The sequence below is a fragment of the Prionailurus bengalensis genome, chromosome C2 (assembly GCF_016509475.1).
Source record: "Prionailurus bengalensis isolate Pbe53 chromosome C2, Fcat_Pben_1.1_paternal_pri, whole genome shotgun sequence".
NCBI lineage: Eukaryota > Metazoa > Chordata > Mammalia > Carnivora > Felidae > Prionailurus > Prionailurus bengalensis.
This window is the reverse complement of record NC_057350.1, coordinates 94,537,838-94,559,843: the sequence shown is the minus strand read 5'-3', so window position 1 is coordinate 94,559,843 and position 22,006 is coordinate 94,537,838. Positions and strand designations below refer to the sequence as shown.

At 41.9% G+C, this 22,006-nt stretch overlaps 1 protein-coding gene across 6 annotated transcripts in view; it reads left to right on the top strand.

Annotated features, from left to right (window-relative positions):
* Positions 1-22,006, top strand: part of FNDC3B (fibronectin type III domain containing 3B) — a 363,538-nt gene that overhangs the window by 310,466 nt on the left and 31,066 nt on the right. For all 6 annotated transcript variants that reach the window (XM_043594896.1, XM_043594895.1, XM_043594893.1 and 3 more), the window contains 5 exons: positions 802-974; positions 3,221-3,334; positions 3,672-3,821; positions 7,724-8,004; positions 20,585-20,797. In XM_043594896.1, coding sequence (XP_043450831.1) covers positions 802-974; positions 3,221-3,334; positions 3,672-3,821; positions 7,724-8,004; positions 20,585-20,797 — 931 coding nt within the window. The remainder of the gene's footprint in view (positions 1-801; positions 975-3,220; positions 3,335-3,671; positions 3,822-7,723; positions 8,005-20,584; positions 20,798-22,006) is intronic.

Below are 22,006 nucleotides of genomic sequence, written 5' to 3'. Positions count from 1 at the left end.
GACTGTAGTCCTGCCTGTTGAAAATGTCCGCTGTCTGTCTGATATGTGTTGGCTTGGGTTTGTGTTCTGCGGCACGCCGTCGCTCATCCTGAGGGAGCTACGCTCACTGGGCATTCTCTGTCCTTCGGAGGACACTTGCCTAGAAAATCTGGCACAGCAGCCAGTCTTTCCCAGATGTTTTTCAACCCTATTCACAAAAGCGAAGTTGCGTGCAATGTAGAGATTAAAGCGAGGTTTGTAAGGTAACCTCTGATTCTCCTCGTCTTTTGTCACATGTGGGCCCTGGCACTTTGCAGTATGGATTTGAGCTGTACAAGCATTTCCTGTTGTGACAGCACTTTGCAGCATATAAACTCGCAAATACAAACCTGCAGAACTCCATCAGACTGTTTTTTTGCCACTACTCATGTCTACAACGTCATAAAATATTGTGCCAACCTTGGGTCATTTATCTTGATTTAACGTGGCCTTTGGTTTTAAGTTAGAAGATTTTCTCCCTCTGTTTCTTCCTTGTCTTACAGTGTAGACATTTGCCAAGGGGTTCTGTTGTTTCCAAATTATTTTGTTGAAGTAATTGAATGTACTTAGATGTAGTTTGGAAAGTACGGATAACATCCTTCAGAAACTTTTTCTTCCGTATCGCTTTTCTTTTGGGGGGAGGGGAGGGTTCCTTTTTGTAGGAGAGATACTGAGGCCCAGCCGCCCACATGATGTGTTACAAACCTTGTGGGAAACCAGGTGTGAGCTGCTCAACTGGAAGCATAAAAATGTTCTAAGATGAAAAGCGTTCTCCATTCCCAGACGTTCCTGCCTCAGAAAGTGGCTGTGAGGTCTCGGAGTACAGTGTGGAGATGACGGAACCCGAGGATGTGGCTTCGGAGGTGTACCATGGGCCAGAGCTCGAGTGCACCGTGGGCAACCTGCTCCCCGGAACTGTGTATCGTTTCCGGGTGAGGGCTCTGAATGACGGAGGGGTGAGTACAGGCTTGTGCACCATAACCAGAATACCAAGGTGCTGACACTTCCGTATCCTCCCCCCCGAAATTCCTCAGCAGTATCTATCCAGCCTTGGTAGCCATTAAAGAAGGGTATGTGAGTCTCATTTCTGAATTGATACATTGTTGTGACTTCATATTGACCCAGCATTAGAAATTTCTGTCTTCAAATCATTCTGTTAAGAAAGAGTTCAAGGTTACTAAGAAAGAACATCACCCTTTAGCTATTTTGGGTTGTTTTCAAAACAGTTTCCTTCTTACCCAGCTATAGAAGCCTTGCCCTTCTATACGCAGCAATATCTCAGGTCAGTTTTTAGAACTGGAGTGGGGTAGAGGCCAGGGAGGCCAGCTTCTGGTTTTTGTTTTGTTTCAAATGAAGACCGGAGACCTCTTCTCAGCCCATCATAGATTGGAAGTCTGTGTCTAGATTATACCCATATTGTATTTATTTTATTTTCAATGTTTTATTTATTTTTGAGAGCGCGAGAGAGAGACAAACCACGATCAGGGGAGGGTCAGAAAGGGAAACAGAACCCACGAAGCAGGCTCCAGGCTCCAAGCTGCCAGCACAGAGCCCGATGTGGGGCTCGAGCCTGTAAACCACGAGATGATGACCTGAGCTGAAGTCAGACACTCAACTGACTGAGCCCCTAGATGACACCCCTATTTTAAATCGCAGAGTAATGTGGGTTTGGGGGGGTGGGATTCGTGATGAGAACAAGGTAACCAGAAACTGTGTTTCTGGTGCAGGCTGCTGCTGTACCCCTCCCCACTGCCAGGTATACTCGTGATTTGTACAGATGGGTTCCATGTAAATAAGTAGATATAATTAATTGATGGGATTTTTAAAAATAAGAAAGCACAACTGAGAGCAGCATGCAGTTGGTGATTTTCTCTCATTCTCGGTAGCCCTGTGCAAGCCTGGCAGAGGAACATGCGTGGGTCTCCAGTCTATTTCCTGTTGGCCACACTGTGAAAACACTTGGTCTGAAGTAGCATCTCAAACCTTTAGCAGGAGCTGGATTCCTTCTAATTCCCAGCTAGGAAAGAAATTCAGACACAGTACAACTATCTAAATTAAAAAAAAAAAAAAAAAAGAAGACAACCAGAGTGGATCTAACCAATAACAATGTTTTGATGAGAAGATAAGAAAGCTGATGCACCTGAGCTTACATAATTAAAAAGCAGTGGCAGGTGATGACCACAGATGCTGCAGAAAATGTTTTACTGGTGTTTTTGCTCTTTTCCCTGTCAGCTGTGCAGGGCATCTCTGCCATAACAAAGATAAATATGCCACTCTGATGCTCCGAGTTTTACTTCCTGTCAAAGAAGAAATTTTTTATCATCTAATTTATCTAATTTATCATCTAATTTATCATCTAAAAATATTATCATCAGCCTTAATTTATTCCTGTTACACTGAAAGTTACCCAGGGGCGCCTGGGTGGCTCAGTCGGTTAAGCATCTGATTTTGGCTCAGGTCACAGTCTCGTGATTCATGAGTTCAAGCCCCACATCTGGCTCTGTGCTGACGGCTCACAGAATTGGATAACCAATTTTGAGTTGATTTTTGTGTGCTAAAAATTAAGCTGCAGTGTACATCTGACTTAGTTATCTTTGACTTAGTTTTCTTTGCTGTCCTGGGAGACACGTTGAAACAGAATGCCATGTTGCATCAAAAATCAGCATGGTTTTGTTTCTGAGGGCACAATAAAGGGGAAATGTTTGGTAAACCAAATTTCTGATCCTTTTGAATAAAAAGAAATAATACATACATAATAGACATCTACCCCTCAGAGAGTGTATGTAGGAAGAAACCTTATGCACATTCAATTGAAAGTGAAAACCTGGGGCGCCTGGGTGGCGCAGTCGGTTAAGCGGCCGACTTCAGCCAGGTCACGATCTCGCGGTTCGTGAGTTCGAGCCCCGCGTCAGGCTCTGGGCGGATGGCTCGGAGCCTGGAGCCTGTTTCCGATTCTGTGTCTCCCTCTCTCTCTGCCCCTCCCCCGTTCATGCTCTGTCTCTCTCTGTCCCCCCAAAAAAATAAATAAACGTTAAAAAAAAAAAAAAAAAAAAGAAAGTGAAAACCTTTAGGCAATATTTTTTAATCAGTTGTACTGATGATGGTGTTTGTCTAGCCCTTATTTGGTTATAAGCTTGTGTGTGAACACACACGTGTGTGTTCACACTATACATACAGGCATGTGTGTGTTCTTCCCTTTCAGTATGGCCCCTATTCTGATGTCTCAGAAATTACCACTGCTGCAGGGCCTCCTGGACAGTGCAAAGCACCTTGTATTTCTTTTACGCCTGATGGATGTGTCCTAGTGAGTTGGGAGGTAAGTCAGGCACGTGTTCTGCATCGATTTCTGTTTCTTGTACTTGATCTGCCCCCAAATGCAAGTTACGAGGAACCTACAAAGCTATAATTCACATGTAGGTGATTTTACACATTAATCTCTCTTGGCGCTTGCTTCTATCGCTTGGAGTTGTGGGAATTTTACCACTGGTTAGAACTGAGAGGAAATTGACTACCTCTTTCATGCCTTTCTCTTCCATGTATTTGAAATACCCAGGGGCGTGTTGCTCTGTTTCCCTAAGTTTAGTTAGTTGAGCACAAACATCATGGGATTTTCCTTCTTAGTGAAATTAACTACTTAAATCTCTGCTTTCCAGAGTCCAGAAAGCTCTGGTGCCGACATCTCAGAGTACAGGTTGGAATGGGGAGAAGATGAAGAATCCTTAGAACTCATTTATCACGGGACAGATACCGGCTTTGAGATAAGGGACCTGTTGCCCGCTGCACAATATTGCTGTAGACTACAGGTAGGTTGACATGACTCCGATGTTACTCATAGACCCAGGTGTTCCATGAAGGACTCTGGGGCAGTGACCCAAAGGCTTGTGATGGAGACTATCAAGACGGATGATATGGAATGAAGAGTCCTTTTAAATGAAAATAAATTGAATTGTTTTGGTCTTATAATTAATGTCTGCTTCTCTGGGAGGTCCTGTAGCAGAAGGACAAAATCTAATTCTGCACCACTCTCCTTTTTTCCACCCTTGTGTCCTGTCTGTGAACTCACTGAATAAGTGACCAAACCCAGGGCCGAGGGGTCAGTCACAGCTCCTTAGGGAAGGTTCCTTCTCTGTGAATTCCCCTGAGATGCGTGTTTCAGTGGGGCAGACGCTTAAGACTGGCAAGAGACACAAGACATGTATGCCAGTTGTTAAATGGAGCCAGAAACAAACATTAGAGTGATTTGAACTAGGCTGCATTAGATGACAGGATCCACCTCCCATTTCTCAGTGACCATTATTAACAAGGCTGGTTACAAATAGAGTAACATGAAGAACAGTTGGCTTCTTAGCCTAACCCCTAAAAGTGACAGTAGTCATGAGTTTACTTTTACTGACTTAGATAAGTGATTATTTTTTCCCCGTTGTAAAGCCTTAATTGTCCTTAGAAAACAGGGTTCTTTGTCCATTTCTTTCCATTTGTTTGGTAACATAGTTTGAGCACCACTTTGTGCCAGAATCAAAGGGTGAACAGGCTGATCAAGAGGAGAGATACCAAGATTAGTCAGATGTGGTTCTTGACCTTGGAGAACTCTGTCTTCACACATGTTTAGATTTAAATAGATAAAAAGGCAGAGATGCCAGATTTAGGTTTCCACCTGATTTAAGTCATGAATCAAATTGCTGATTACAAGTCCATGAACATATCGGTGTCTCTGACCTCTTTGGAGAAAATATTCCCTTCATAAATTAATTTTCCAGATCAACTGAAGCTTCTCTGTTAAATTCTGAAGGCTGCTTTTTCATAAACATTCTGATTAAACTCTTTTGTTATACACGTTCCTTCCTTCTTGAATGGAGCACCTGGGACATAATTAACTCGTCAGTGACTCAGGGTCACGGCACATTATCTGATCTTTATAATAGCAGTGCTGAGTCATTGGGAAAAGGTTATAAAATATGTGCTACACTCCTGTTTTTGGAACAAGGCAGGATATAAATAAAGAACTGTCTGCCACCACAGGAAAAAAAAAATTCACTATGCTTTTTGAGTTTTGGGTCTCTCCTGAAAATGTTCTTCTTTTTTCCCCTTCAGGGTATATGCTGTCACTTAGCACTGACTCCCCCAAATGGCATTTTAAAACATACATTGACTAGAGTAGGAATAGAGCCTGCATAAGAATCTTGCCTCCCTGGTTTGAAAGTGAGGAGTAGAAAACATTTTCAGATGTCCATACTTGTTTGTCATAAAATGAATCAGACCCTGTGAAGGGGGTAGTTCTTTTCAGACCACCATCACTATGCAAAAGAAGTACCATCTTGTCAGGAAAGGGATCTCCTCAACCTAAATTGGCTTACTTGGCACATGTAGGCCAAATATGAATTATTTTCATGAATTAATTTTATTTAACACACTGCAAAGTCAGACAAATCGTTTTTTGAATATTTGGCATCTTAAAATTAAATCATTGTAATACTTATATTGTGTTTTATAAAAACTGGGTAAAACATTTCTTGTTTTGCTCAAGAATTTTTGCACTTTGATATGCTTCCTTAAGGGTATTTTAATTAACAAGTACCAAAATAGTACTGTTCACATGAGACATACTATATATTAGAGGCATGCTTTTATTTATTTTATTAAAAGATTCTTCTGAGGGGCTCCTGGGTGGCTCCTTCGGTTCAGTGTCCAACTCTTGATTTCAGCTCAGGTCATGATCTCAGGGTTTACAAGATCAAGCCTGGGGAGCTCGCTCGCTCTCTCTCTCTCTCTCTCTCCTGCCCCCAAATAAATAAATAAATACAGAGAGAGAGAGAGAGATCTTCCAAATTATTTGTATTTTTTTTTTTTTTGAAAACTGGTCATAATAAGTAGCATAAATCAAGAAAACATTTCTTATGAAATGAAGGTAGTAAAAGAATATGGGATCCAGAGTGGGATCCTGGAATAGAAAAAGAACACTGCTGGAGAAATTAGTAAGGTTTGAATCAGATCTGTATGTAGTTAATAGTATTCTATCAATATTAATTTTGTGGTTATCTCTAGTTGTATAAGGTGTTAACATTAGGGAATGAAAGGTGAGAGATATACACAAGTTTCTTTGTACTATTTTTACAATGTTTCTGTAAATCTAAAATTAGTTCAAAATTTAAGGAAAGTTGTTTGTTTTGTTTTTTTTAACAGAAAAGAAAATGCTCTTTTGTTCTGGCCTTCCCCAGAAGGGATGCACTGGCTAACGGCCAGGGTTTTTCGTGTTGACCAATTTAATCTTTACAATGATCCTGTGAATCAGGTGTTGCTGTCTCCATTTTACATCTCAGGAAACAGGCTCAGAAGATCCTAATTTGCCTAAGATCACACAACATGCATACATATGTGTATGCCTACTAACTGCACAGTTAGTAAATAATGGAATCAAGACTTGAACTAAGCTGCAACTCTAAAAGCCGTGTGTTTTCCTTCTGGTACATGGTTGATACGAACAGGGAGCTTCATGATGTCTTATTTTTCCGCCCCTGTGAAAAATTTGTCTTAAAGAATGAAATCTCTATATATATTCTTAACGTATATCATGACATTAAAATTTTACCAAAAAAGAGAGTTGGAGTATTGTCATGAAATAGAAGTAGATATGAGAAAATATTACAGTAGAATTTCACAAGTGGTTTGTTAGCAAATGGATGCTCTGAACTTCTTTGAGATTAACAGTAGTACCTAAGTGTTGTAACTTTTGTTTTGAACCTTTAAGAGCTCAGACTACTTTTGTTTAGTTCTCTAATTTGTCCTTCTAAACTCTCCTATGAATTAAATGAGAACTAGAGTTTAGAGTGCATTCGCTTTTGTAAGGAGGCTGCTAAATGTTTTTAAAGGGGAAAAAATACAAGTTTAACAACATTTATTGAGCACATACTCTGTATCAGACGCTGTTCTAGCTGTTGGGGGATACAACAGTGAGCCAAACAGACAACTTTACCTTTATGCAACTTACACTCTCATGGTGGTGATAAACGTGGTGATGAAAAATAAAGAAGGGAAATAGGAAATGAGGATCACAGGGGGTGAGGGTGGGGTAGGGTGACCGCAGATTTAAACATGATGTCCAGAGAGGGCTCACTGTAAGGCAGCACTTGAGAGAAGACGTGAAGATGCTTGAGCAAGCTGTGCAGATGTCTAGGGGAAAAGGTTCCGGGACAGGAGGGGCAGCAGTTTGCGAAGGCCCTGAGGTGGGAGCAGGCTTGGTGTCCCCGTGGAACAGCAAGGAAGCCAGTGTGGCTGGAGCAGAGTAAGTGAGGGGGAGACTGGGAGGTGATAGAGTCAGAGTGGCCATGGATAGGAGTTACTCGTGCACATGGAAAAGACTAGAAGAAGACTTGCCATTTAGTGTCTACCCCACAGTGACTATGAGGATGCCACAGGACCATATATAGCCTGAAGTGGGCCAGGCAAATACAAAGTGTTGTTTTAAAGTTATGTTTTATAAATGGTGACGGTGGTGATATTATCTTCTGCTTTATTAACAGAGAAGGGTGTCTTTGGTGGTTTTTTGGAACGTGGTCATTAAAGCGAACGTTTTCTGAGATTTCTTTCTACCTGTGTTTCTAGAAGTAAACTGTGTATTAACGTCAGATTTCTGTAACAGCGCCTAACACGGAGGCTTCAGAATTTACGGTGGGGTAATGTGGACTTTGTCTTGCTGTTGTCTTTTTAGGCTGTCAATCAAGCTGGAGCAGGACCGTATAGTGAGCTTGTCCTTTGCCAGACACCAGCATCTGCCCCTGACCCTGTCTCCACTCTCTGTGTTCTGGAGGAGGAGACCCTCAATGCCTACCCTGATTCACCTTTTGTGTGCCTTGTACTGAACTGGGAAGAGCCGTGCAATAATGGATCTGAAATCCTCGCTTACAATATTGACCTTGGAGACACTAGCATCACCGTGGGCAATACCACCACCCATGTTATAAAAGACCTCCTTCCAGAAACCACCTATCGGTGAGTGCAGGGAAGCAGAAATAGAGCTGCATGAACACATCAGCACTTGGAGCTATAGACCTTTCAGGTTCTAAAGGCCAAACGACTGAATTCTAATCCTTCTTAATTAATATATTTAAGAGTACTAAATGCAGATATAGCTTTTTTTTCTTTTTTTAACATTTATTCAATTTTGAGAGACAGGGTGTGAGCAGGGGAAGGGCAGAGAGAGAGAGAGACACAGAATCCGAAGCAGGCTCCAGGCTCTGAGCTGTCAGCACAGAGCCCAGACGCCGGGCTCGGGCTCAAACCCACAAACTGTGAGATGATGACCTGAGCTGAAGTCAGACACTTAACCGACTGAGCCACCCAGGCGCCCGGTAAATGAAAAATACAGCTTTAAAGCGTGTATTGCTTTGTACTTTGTGAGTCTGTTACAAATTTATACAATTCGTAACCCTCGAGGGAGAATTTCACCTACTGCTTTAAATTAGTTCCTCCCTCTTGGTCTCTTAGCAACCACTTTTCCTTATACTTTTACTGTGACTCATGTCACTCTGTGGGCGCCCTCTGTCCTCTCTGTGGACTTGCCCACCTCTGAAGCTGGGTTCCACCATTCTTTTCATTCCCCAAAGCAGACACAATGTTACAAAGCATTTGTGATGTAGCTTTTTACTCAGCCTTTCACAAGGGGCCAGAGGAAAAAGTTACATTACACATTACTGAGCAAAGCTCAGTTGGCATCTGCATTCTTTCTTTCCCCTGGAGTCCTCTCCCAGCCAGGCACCTCACCTTCCATCTTTTTCTCCAACACGGCCTCTTAAAATTTCAAATTATTTAGCTCCGTCTCCGAGTTGCCTCAACTCCCTCAAGACGAAAAGTGCACGACTAGCGTAAGAGGAGCACAGGAACCGTCTGTGGTTACTCAGGTGTGCCCTCTAACCCTTGGTCAGGTTACAGACAGTCCTGATTTACAGTGGTGTGAAAGCGATACACAAATCAGTAGGAACTGAGTTTTGATCATCTCCTGGGCTGGGGCTTACATGATGTGAAGCTGTCACTCCTGACGCTGGGCAGTGGCAGTGAGCCACGGCGCCCGGTCAGCCACGCGGTCAGTAGGGTCAACAACCAATGTGCTCACGACCACTCTGTGCCCATACAGCCATTCAGGTTTTCACCTTCAGTACGGTGTTCAGTATATTTTAGGAAAGAGTCAGTACTTTATTATAAAATAGGCTTTGTGTTAGAGGATTTTGCCCAACTGCAGGCTAATGTTAAGTGTTTACGTTGGCTAAGCTAAGCTACAGTGTTCAATAGGTTAGGTGTATTAAATGCATTTTTGAATTGTAATATTTCCATCTTATAATGGGTTTGCTGAGATGTAACCCCATCGTAAGCCAAGGAATGTTTGTAAATGTTTCTTGAGGAGGGAAATGTATAGATTCAGATTCAGGTCATCAGCTATATCTTTAGGAGGGTTACTTACCATCTCTGTGTTTCAGTTTCTTTTTTCCATAAAATGAGAACAAGATTCTTTCCTTCATAAGCATATTGTAAGGCGTTAATACACAAATGTTAAATGCTTAGAAGCCAACAGTACATATTAGGTGCGCAGTAAGTATGCATTGCAATTTCAGTCATCATCAATCGTGCCATCCAGCAAAAGTGGTTCTTCTTGGGGTAGGATGGAGGGAGTGAAGGACGGGCTAACAAACTTGCTGCTAGAAAAGGATGTATCATCTCATTTAATTTTTTTCTAGTTTGTTTTCTCGTTCTGTGGTCTGACAGACTACCTTTTTTATATTCCCAGAAGCTGAAGAAAGAAATCAGCTAATGCACTCGAAGATACAAAAGCCCCATCTTGCCAGATCATATCACCCTTGTTCTTTTTCTTTCTTACCAAATCTGTTTTGTCTAATTTATACAACTAGATTTATTTTACTTTTCAAAACAATGACAAGGGGGCATTGTTCACTTTTGTAGTCTTACATTATTTTAAAAAATCTCTTTGGGGCACAGCATTATATACACTGTGGGTCTGTAAAACAGTGATAGACTGGCCTTGCCCTCAGAGCACTCACAGAGTTGAGGGGCACTTAAATAGCAACAGTAGCATACGTAGTAGGCTATTGTGACATCATGGGCTGCAAACAACACAGTGTGCAGAATCCTGTTGGTGTTTCAGAGAGGAAGACCTAGGGTCCCGGATGATCAGGATGGTTCAAAGTGGGACTTGAGACAGAAACTAGATAAAGGGGGATATGACTTACAAAGAGAAGAGGCAGGCCGAGGGCGTTCTTTTTGTTTTTAGCCTTTTAGCCATTCTCAAAAAAACAGCCTTCACTCTTGTTTGCCAACCGAATGCTAAGTGCCTGTTGTGTCTAGAGCACTCTAACCAGGTGGGGAGGAAATCCAGAGATGACTAAACTCAGACCTTGACTTCAGGGAATTTCCCCAATGATGATACTCTAAGGAAGCCTTGCTGTGAGCTGGATCTTGGGGTAAAATGACTAAGTGAATGTCATTCCCCAGCTGTGCCGAATACTGCCTGACCTTAATCCCTCAGGGCCAAAAGAAAAACAAGGAAGAAGCCACACTGGTTCAGGAACTCACTGAATGGTTTTGTGTCCATTCTGATCCACACCCATATCTACCCCAGAGTGGAATCAAGTCCTGAGGTCAGTCCTGAATGTTTTAGATCAGAAATCATGAAAGCCTTTTAGGGCAAAATGTTAGCCTGTGAATTTTGTTCCAGACGTTGTGCCAACTGTAAACTTTAAGATTTGTGGAAGGATGATAAGGGAGGAATGCTGGCTCTTACTACTCAACATACAGTCAGATGACTTCTAGAAGGGAACCTAGAACTCACAGACTTAGTGAAGGAACAGATACAGGGAATCTTTGATTAATGATCAAATGTCATTTACAGTGGACATTATCAAACAAACTTCCACATGTTTAAAAGTATCTCATAGGATAGTTCTATTTTTTTTTTTTTTAAGTTTGTTTATTTATTGTGAGAGTGGGGAGAGAGAGAGAGCCCGACATGGGACTCGATCTCACCAACCACGAGACCATGGCCTGAGCCAAGATCAAGAGTCAGGTGCTTGACCGAGCCACCCAGGCGCCCCCGAATAATTCTATTTTAGAGAACACAAAATGGTTTAGTAATGGAAGGACTATGGAAGAATGAGTTTAGATTGGGGGTGCCCAGCTGGCTTAGTCGGTGGGGCAGGCAACTCTTGATCTTGGGGTTGTGAGTTCAAGCCCAATGTTGGGTGGAGAGATTACTTAAAAATGAAATCTTAGGGGAAAAAAAAAGATTTGGATAGTAAAACTTCAGGACTATTTAAAAAGTATTTAATGGATATAGCATAAACAGTTCAGTATTAACATGTAAGGCTAGCATATTGAGCTGAATGTGGAAGGTCCCTTTTTAACCTTATAGGGAAGTTTCGAAGATACCGTTTTAGACAGATTGCATGAGAAGGGCATGACTTAGGAAAGGTGAATCTTTGAATGTTGTTGTACTCACCCTACCTGCTCCACCAAAGAGTTAGCCTGTCCTTGCTGGCTGAGCAATAAATAAATGGGTTGTTTCCGAGTTAAGATATTAAGGTCATTATTCCCATTTAAGATCTTTTTTTATGCAACTTTATGCTAGTTTCTATAGTACGTAATTGGGTACCTTATTGTAGAAGTCTGACCAACCCACGGTCTTGTTCTTTATATGTTTCAAAAACACAATCACAATAATTATGATGAAGTACAAAATGAGTATTTCAAGTGACTAAGGGTATAATTTCAGTCCAGTCAACTTTTACCTCACCTTTTTCTGTTCCATAAATTGGTTAAAATATAAATGAACAGATCATGATGTTCTAGACAAAAGCGTGGAATGAAACATTTTAAGCAGGCCATGGGGCTGGGAGATAGGACTTGTTTCTTTTGTTTGTTTGGGTTTTTTGTTTTGTTTTGTTTTGTTTTTTAAACCGTCAGCAGTTACACTCTGTTCTCACACTGAGTTTGTCTTTCTCTGTTTTGCCAGACAGAAGAGTGCACCTCTGTAAGCAAACCTACTGACGCAGAGAAGGGTTCGGGTGCTTACAAAAGCACCCGTTGGCTGACTGACACCCCCTATGGGGTTTGGTTGGAACTGCAATGCTGTTTTTAAAGGCATTACTTTTAAGCTTAGAACTGAGTTTGGTATGGAGTTTGTGTTTTGGTTTGAGGAAAAGAAAATGTTATTGAAAACAGAGACATACCTTTCTTTTGACACATGGTGTCATAGTCTCTGCGAGCAGAGAGAGAAAAGATGGCCTGGTGAGTAAATCTTGGTAAAATAAAATACAAACCATCAGGCACTTCTCTAGACCTACTGAATCAGAACCTCTACGGGTAAGGCCTGGCACTCGCTTTAATTACCCCTCAGGAGATTTTGATGCATGTTAAAGTTTGAGAACCTCTTCCCTAGATGGGGCACCTGGGTGATTCAGTCGGTGAAGCGTCCGACTTCGGCTCAGGTCATGATCTCGCGGTTTGTGAGTTCAAGCCCTGTGTCAGGCTCTGTGCTGACAGCTCAGAGCCTGGAGCCTGCTTCGGATTCCGTGTCTCCCTCTCTCTCTCTGTCCCTTCCCCACTTGTGCTGTGTCTCTCTCTGTCTCTCAAAAATGAATAAATGTAAAAAAAAATTATTTTTAAAAGAAGAACCTCTTCCCTAGAGCAGAATGGAATGTTGATGTATATAAGAATCACCTGGACAGCTTTTGCAAAATACAGAAGTCTGAGCCCCATTCCTGTAGACTTCAGTTTAGTAGGGCTGAGGAGGTCTAGACATCATTTTCGTATAGTGTCTCTTCTTCTACTTAACCATCCTCACTTCATTCAAATCTGTCTTTATTATTGGGTTTCCTGTAACCTCCTTCATCCTCTTGATCGGGTGAGTTCTGCCTCTTGACGGACTCTTTAATAAGAGCAGTGCCCAGACCTCTGAATGGTCTGGATGACTGGCTCAGAGCAGAGCAAGACTGTCACCTTACATGTTCTCCATATTGAGCGGTTAGTAAGGTTGCCTAAGATTACTTTTTTTGGCAACCTCATTATCGTCTGACTCATACCAAGCTACCAAACAACTAAAACTTAAGGTAGATTTGTTTGTTACACTCATTTATGCTCCTTTCGCTAGGTAGACCAGTGACGAAAAATAACATCTATTGAGTCCTCACTGTAGGTCAAGCACTACATTAGCCTGTCAAAAAGTGAATCATAAATCATTCTAACAAGATGAGGTGGACTTTATTAGGAGCAAATTCTAAGTAGTCCAGAAGTAGCAGACTGGAATCAAACAGCTTGACTTCAGTGCTCGGTCCCTTGCATAGGTCTCTGTGACCTCTGGCAAGGTATTTAAGCTCTCTGTGCCTCCGTTTTCTGATCTGTAAAATGGGGATAATAACTTGAGCTACCTGTCTGTCTTAGAGAAGATTCCAGGCACTCATATAGGACCTGACACACAATAAGTCAGCACTCAATAACTTGTGTGTTGCTAATGTTTGGTAGGGAAAAAAAGAGCAGGAAGGTGGGTTGTGACCAGAATAGAGGAAGAGGTGTCTGTGGGGATCTGGCATCATTTCTTAAGCAGTGGGAGACATGTAAGGTTTTCTTGCCTGTCAAAGGCGGATCTAAGTGCTTGGAGACAGAATGGCAGCAGACATACCCCAGGAGCTGTCAGGAGAAGTAGCTTAGTGGAAGGGACGGATCTGAGCCAGCTCAGGCCACCCTTCCAGGAAGCCCTCTTCTGAATCACTCTGCTCTCAACGCATCAACCCCTCAAAGGGAGTTCCTTTATTTCAGCTACTATTTTATATTCTTTCACAACTCATCTGATGATTATTCCCTTCTTTTGCGTTTCTGTCTTCTTAGAGAATTAGATGTAGATTGTGCGGGAGGGGTGGGGGATAAAAAGTCTTATCTTTGGCTCCCAGGCCTCTCCTGCCCCGACTCTTCCTTGGTCCCCTCATCGCCCCCACCCTCACACTCGAGACATCCCGACTACTGGGGTGGCTAATTATGACTGAGAAGTCACCTTCCCCAGCTGAGGAAGGTTTGTTTTGAAAGTCATTTTTCTTACAATGTATGAAGTGCCAGAAACTTGAGTGTGTGTGTGTGTATATGTATATATAAAGGGCATTGTGGAGGGCTGTGAGCTTCTGAGGCAGGAATGTATTTAGCATCTAGAACTAGTAGATATTTTTAGTGGATTTTCAATCAAAAGCTGTAAGGAATTTGCTTCTGAATTGAATTTATTTGATCAGTATTACCAGTATACTGTTGGGTATTACAGACTCCTGGGCACTTGAGATTTTTCATGTCAGCCTGGCCAAGATACAGTTTATCAAGACTTACATTGTCACCTCCCTAGATTGGAAGGCAGAGTTCCATTGCCCTTATACTTAATTTGCAGAGCTTACGGTTTCAGAAACTGATAAATTTCAACATTAACAGGTTACTTCAGCTAGAGAGAAAACTGCTCAAGTTTGGGTTTGGGGTAGACTGTAATTAATCTAATAAAACTTGAAAATCTGTTTCTTCTGAGGTGAATTCTTTGGAATTGTTCAAGTCAGTGGTGGTTCTGCTCATTAGTCCTTAGTGAGCTCTCACTGGAATTAGAAAAGTATTTTCACACGCAGTGTTTTTCACCCCAAAACAAAACAAACAGCAACTACCTGAGTCCTTGTTTAGTTTTCTCAGTCTCCTGGGCTCAGAGTATGTAAGGTTTTTACTAGAGTGCAAGAAGATATGGCCTCATTATTTTCTTAAGTCTTGTTTTTTTAAGTAATCTCTACACCCAGTATGGGGCTTGAACGCGTAACCATGAGGTCTAGAGTTGCATGCTCTACCAACTGGACCGGCCAGGCGCCCCATGGCCTCACTTTATTTAATCAGTTCTCAGTTGTATTTCAATTTTTAGTGTTATTTTATCGTTAGAACTAAATAGTGTTCGTTCAGTGCATCGGCTACGCGGAAAACTGTAGATAAGTTGATGTATTTTAAAATGTAAGTAGTTGACGGGGCGCCTGGGTGGCTCAGTTGTTTAAGTGTCCAACTTCAGCTAAGGTCATGATCTCACAGTTGGTGGGTTCGAGCCCTGCTTCGGGCTCTGTGCTGACAGCCCAGAGCCTGAACCCTGCTTCGGATTCTGTGTCTCCCTCTCTCTCTGCCCCTCCCCTGCTCATGCTCTGTCTCTGTCTCTCAATAATAAATAAAAGTTAAAAAAAAAAAAAAAAAGTTAAAAAAAATGTAAGTAGTTGACTTTGAGGCCAAAAGTTGATGCAAAAATGTGAAAACAAATTTATTGACTATCCTAGATGCTCACTTTATTGGTGAACGGCAGTTGTTGAACTGAAAGTGTGATTTGAATTAAAATTCCCTTTTGGTTGGACACCGTGTTTGGTTCAACTAGGAGAGTATAGCATGCCAGAATGCACAAAAGACTTTGAGCCTAAAAAGATGAGGTTCACACTTTGATCTAGCCTGTATCTGCTGTGTAGACTAGTGCCCATGGCTGAACCTAGTCAGGCCTCATTTCCTTCACTTACACAGTAGAGTAATTCCTACCTCATGGAGTCAGGCTAGAAATTAGGGGTACTATTGTGCATATCACATCCAGGCTTCAACACCTAGAACGGCTGTGCCATTCAAGTTGAGTCATTTAACCTCTCTGCGTTTAGCTGCAGTATTCTCATCTCTAAAAGCAAGAGGAAACACTGCTCCTGCTCCAGAGCACAGTCCTCTGAACAGAGCCAGTTCTAGGTGTTGCTCGTGCCAGATATTAACACTTCCATCTGTCTCTGAGCTCTGTGTCTCCCCCTCACCTCCTGAGGATGCTTTACAAAGAAGCCAGACCTTCTAGGTGTTACTGGTTCCTTGGCCATAATTTGGAGGGAGGAAAAACATAGATGGTGTCAGCAAATTACTCGAGTTCTAACGAGGCCACACGTTTGAGTGCCCAGCGCAGTGCACCCCTCACGGACGCTCATAGTTTCTTCACTGTGAGAAGGGAAGGACAGTCTCAAAAGAAGTCAGAAGAATGGTAAGTGCATAAATTAGCACTCTGAAGTTCACCAAAGTGCTTTGGGCCACCTTGAATCCTTTTCTGGCCGAATGGTGAAATATAAAATATTTAAAAATAGAGAATGCTTCTTATATACCTTATCTTAACTACATAACCAACTTTGTAAATGCAGCGAAGGTATTACTATACCCATTTGGTAAATAAGGAAACCCTTACTCAAAGGTATTAGGTAATTTCCCCAAGGTCACACCAAAGTGATGAGCAGGATTCCCAAGGAGGCTTCACTGCTAAAAAGTATTTTGGTGGTGGTGGTGGTGGTGGTGGTATGTGTGTATTTAAGGCTAAGATTATGTGCCTACCAAATATGTATCAGTAGTAAAAGTTCAGAGAACCATAGAACTTCAAATGTAAGGAATACGATACCTATGAAAATGTCATAGAGGCTTTGAGATAATAAGTGAATTTACAAAAGGAATCAAAGAGTAAATCTACATTTATTTTGTATCTTGATTCAGCCAGAAAAGGATTCAAGGTGGCCAAGAGCACTTTGGTGAACTGCAGAGTGCTAATTTATGCACTTAATGATTCTTCTGACTTCTTTTGAGACTGCCCTTCCTTTCTCACAGTGAAGAAACTATGAGCGTCCGGGAGGGGTGCACTGCGCTGGGCACTCAAACATGTGGCCTTGTTAGAACTCGAGTAATTTGCTGACACCATCTGTGTTTTTCCTCCCTCCAAATTATGGTCAGGGAACCAGTAACACCTAGAAGGATTGGCTTCTTTGTAAATTCATTTGTAAACTCATTTTTCGTTCTTCTAAATGATTCAGGATATTTTTTCTTGAGCAGAATAACAATCTTAGGCAACCGATTACCTTCCTTCCTATTGTTTATTAGAGTACTGAAGGGCTGTTTGGGCTGCACAGAACAAAGCAGTAGGTTCACCTGGAACAGAAGGTGAGCTTGGCTCTGGAGGATATTGAGCAAGCAGACAGAAGAAAGGATCTTGAACTCTGGACTCTAGGAATACCTGTACTGTAATAAAGGGAAGGAATGACAGTCTGGACAGTAGAAAGACATTAATATAAACGCTGTTGGTCAGGAAATTTGTTAGACCTTTGAAGAAAGACTGCAACTTAATGTGTCTGGCTTAATTCCCTTTTCCTAAGAAGGGAAAAGTGGTAGTAATTCCAACCATCATGATGACCTCTTTTTAAAAGACTTTTCCTCTCCAGTTGCAGAAAAATGTCTTATTTTCCAATCATAGAAAAAAACCCTCTTGTATTAAACCCATAAAACTACAAGATGCACATTGAGAGGTGAGAAAGAGTTTATTTTAATCTTTTGAAGTCATATTGAGAGACTTACTTTGCACCATCTACAAGAGACCTGAGACAGCCCCTTGTATATTAGAATCTGGGAAAAGTCCAGTTCTTTCTAATGGAATTTTTACTGTACTTTATCAGAGATAAGTATTTGGTACATTCCAAACTATGAGGCAAATATTTATCTAGTTTGGGGTGATTGTGGATAGAGCTGCTGTGAATATTTGTGTGTCAGTTTTGTATGAACATAAATTTTAATTTCTCCAAAGAACAGGGAGTGGGATTGCTGGGTCGCACAACTGTGTGAAGCTTAATGAAAAATTTGATAGGAAAACCGTTTTCCAATGTGGCTGTACCATTACGCACTCTCACTAGCAATATATGAGAGCTGTAGTGCCTCTTTATCCTCGGCAACATGGTATGGTTCTTTCCTTATTTCTAGGTAACAAGTACTATTCATTTTCTTCTGTTTTCTCCTTAAAAGTTTTGTATTTTACGTTTTATGTTCAGATCTGTGGTCCATTCTGAATTAAGTTTAGAATTTAGTTAAGTGTAGAAGGTTTAGATTGAGTTGTGTCTTCCTACTGATAACCAGCTGTTCCAACACCATTTGTTAAAAAGACTGTTCTTTCTCCGTTGAATTACTTTTGCACTTTTGTCAGAGATCAATCATTCATATTTGTGTAGATCTATTTCTGGAGTCTGTATTCTCTCATATTGATCCATGTGTCTGTCTCTTACCAGTACCACACTGTCTTGATTACTGTAGCTTTATAGTAAGTCCTAAGTCAAAAAGTGTGATTCTTTCAACTTTATTCTTATTTTCCAGTTTTGTGTTTGGCAATTTTAGTTCTTTTGCCTTTCCACAAAGCTTCTAGAATCAATTTCTCTAGATCTGCTAAGAATCCTGCTGGAATTTTCGTAGAATTACATTGTATCTATAGATCACTTTGGGGCAAATTGACCTTTTCTTTCTGTGTAGGCTTTCAATTCGTGAACGCAGAATGTCTCTCTCTATTTAGATTTTCTTTAAGATTTTCAGCAGAGTCTTGTAGTTCAGTTCTTTTCTTTCTTTGTGCCATTTTTTCTGCCGCTGGCTGGGACTTCTAGTCCATGATGTTGAGTTGGAGTGTTGAAAGTAGACATCCTTGCACTGTCCCTAATCTTAGAAATTATTTAGTCTTTCACCGTTAAGTGTAAGGTTACCTGTAGGTGTTTCTATAGATGCCCTTTTCAGATTGAGAGAGTTTCCTTCTATCCCTAGTTTTCTGAGAATTTTTGTGATGAATAGGCGTTGGATTTCATCAGGTGCTTTTCCTGTACCAATTCGTATGAGCGTGTGTTTTTTCTTCTTTAGGCTATTAATATGAAGGAATTGTCTAAGGACTGGGGAGTGAGAGAATGCAGGAAAAAAAAAAAAGAATGAGAAATTTCCCCCATTCACTCTGAGCTTCCAGAAACCCCGTTCTTTGAGCCGCATTTCCCCCAGAGCCCTCAGTCCATGCAGATGTCTGCCTTTGGATTTCAGGCTGCATTGAGTCCAGTTTGGGGGATGATAGAGGGGAAAAGATGGTAAATGCAATGGTAAATGAATTAAAAAATGGTAAATATTTCACCAAATCCTCCAGCTACTGTTTGCTTTTTGGGAGTTGTTAAATAGCTGCTCCATTTATTTTCTCCAGGTTTATTGCCACGTTCAGTGGGGGAGACAGGGTACAGGGTAGGGAGTGCTTGCTTCCTCTCACCTGTAATTAATCTGAGGGGTTTTGTTTGTTTGTTTGTTTGTTTTTGCCTTGTCCGCAGTCTACAGGCATATTGTTAGACTGACGTGCTGAATTATGTAATCTTTAAATTTGAAGAATTAATGCTAATTGGAGATCACAAGATGAATTTAGGTATTGTAGTACCTAAATAGTATTTTCTATGTGTAAGCAATAATTGCTGTAAAAGAGAAACACATAAAACTAAATTATGAGAAGGTTTCAAATTGATCGGTTTCCTAAGAATTTATCTCTGGCTCTATGTTTTATTATTATCATGTGCTTTGAAACACTGTTTTGAATGTGTGCACACTTTCAGAACCAGCGACCCCACACTGCTCAGTCAGCTCGGTAAGATGCTTGTGTACCTAGCGAGGGTCCTGGGTGGAGGTCTCTGCTGGAGGCCAGGAGTGGGGCATGAAGAGGTGGAAAGGCAGAGCTGGGAGTGAGTGGTCTTCCAAGTGGGTGGAGCCATGGAAATAGACTATTGAGAGAACTGCCCGTACCGTGCAGAAAAAGAGAAGAGGAACAGAGGGCGGTGGGGAGGTGGTGTCAGAACTTAGGTCTGAGAAGCAGAGGAGGAAAGCCTGAACCAGGGGTGTGCGGGCCGCCAAATGCCTGGAGGAAGCAAGCTTCCAGAACATGCAGTCACCGCGGGGAGCGGTGTCGAGAATGAGGTTGGGGCAGTGCCATCCATGTGTTTGTTGTATGAAGGCCTTGGAGAGCTGTTTCAGTCAACTAGGAAGGAAACAGAGGCGCGAGGAAAAGAGGAATAATAGCAGGATATTATTTTATTTATTAATTTTAACTCTCTTTGATTTTAAATTCACAGACCGTGAGGACAGTGTTAAGGCATCTTTATTATCCATAACACTGCACGCTGCAAACATGCAGTTGCGATTCAGATACAGACAGCTGAGTGACAGCCCCTTACCAGCAGTGCCTGCGCGCTTATGTGGTTCTGGACTGGCAGAGGTGGTTGGGCAAAGCTGGAGACGTGCCCTGTTGAAGAGCTTCTGCCCTTTGTAAACCCTAAAGGAAATTCCTTTGCTTTCCTATTTCATTTCTTCTTTACAGCCCACTCACTTCCAAAAGTGACTCTGAGGCAGGTAACATGTGGCTTAGAACAAAATACAATAGCACATCTTTAGGATGTGTTCCCTCAGACAACAGACTTTTTTTCCCTTTGTTTTTTTTTTTTTTAAATTAAAGGGCTAAGAGGTATCTTGCTAACTGCTCTATTTTTGCTGGGTTTGGGAAGGGGGAGCGAAATCTGTTTGCCCAAGCTGCCCTATTCTCTATTTGTCTTGAATTACATCGGCTTATTTTTCGTTATTCCATGGTACAGTTTTAGGGGCGCAGAAGAAATACTCCACAAGTGTCTGCTTCCAGTGAGGAATTGCCACATCTTCAGCTGCAACGTGTGTATTTTTTCCCTTTTTCCAGGATCAGAATTCAGGCCGTCAATGAAATTGGAGCTGGACCGTTTAGTCAGTTCATCAGGGCAAAAACTCGGCCATTGCCACCCTTGCCTCCGAGGCTCGAATGTGCTGCCGCGGGACCCCAGAGCCTGAAGCTGAAGTGGGGAGACAGTAACACCAAGACCCACACAGCCGCTCACATGGTGTACACACTGCAGTTGGAAGACAGAAACAAGAGGTGAGCTGGCGGGGCGGGTGCAGGGGGTGGTTCTGTCCGAATGAATCCTTGCTTGTTCACCTGTCCTCTAATAAAACACTCTTCCTCCCGTTGAAAGGTTTCCTGTGTATTGGGGTCCTGCATTGTGGACCTCCGTTCTCCATTTGGAATTTTCTTTTTTTTTTTTTTTTTTTCCTAATTTTTTTTTAACGTTTATTTATTTTTGAGACAGAGAGAGACAGAACATGAGCAGGGGAGGATCAGAGAGAGGGAGACACAGAATCCGAAACACGTTCCAGGCTCTGAGCTGTCAGCACAGAGCCTGAGGCGGGGCTCGAACTCACAGACAGTGAGATCATGACCTGAGCCAAAGTCGGACGCTTAACTGACTGAGCCACCCAGGGGTCCCTCCATTTGGGATTTTCTAAACTAACATTCTGAAGATCCTGATTTGCCTGCAAGTCATAATCTGTGTGTTTGGTTTTTTTTCTTTCATAGAGCCAGATAACGGAGAGAAATTATCTAAAAATAAAATTGTCATATGCAAGCCCATGCTATGTTAGAGCGTTAGATCAGTCACAAGTGCAGAGGGAAATGAGACTTAGGAAGAGATGCTAGCTTTTTAAATATTCAGTAACCATCAGGACAATCATGTTTACCAATCCGAAATAGCTGTGGTGATGTACAGATGGGGATCGTATTCTGTAACTATGGGCAACGCAGTATCAGATTAGCCAGAGCAAACAGGAGATTCTTTATAAGACTCCATGCCCAGCAAAATACTCTTGGCCACAGAAATCAAAGCCAGCCTTTCACCTAGTATTTATTTAACCTAACTTCATTTCCTCTGAAAATGGCCCATCAGAAGGTGGGCCTCTGAACTGTATTAGGAATAATTCAGATGCAGAGTTAGAGGTAATGATGGCAGAATTGTTCTGTTACCAAAAGTCCAAATCAGAGAATCAGGTGAAGGAGGTGGGAGGTGACCATAAATCCAAGACACCCTGCTGGAACAGACCCGCGCTGCTATTTCCCTTTGGCCTATCTGCTAAACACAAAAACATTCCTGTCCTTTCCACTTTATGCATTGTAGCTCCTGCTCCTTTACACAGGGAATTTGGTTTAGTTAACACAGAAACTGCTGTCCAGTCTTCACCCCCCTCTCTACTCAAGAACTTTGATTCATTTCAGTGCAGTGGAGTCCTGTGTGGCAGGCATTTTATGAGATAG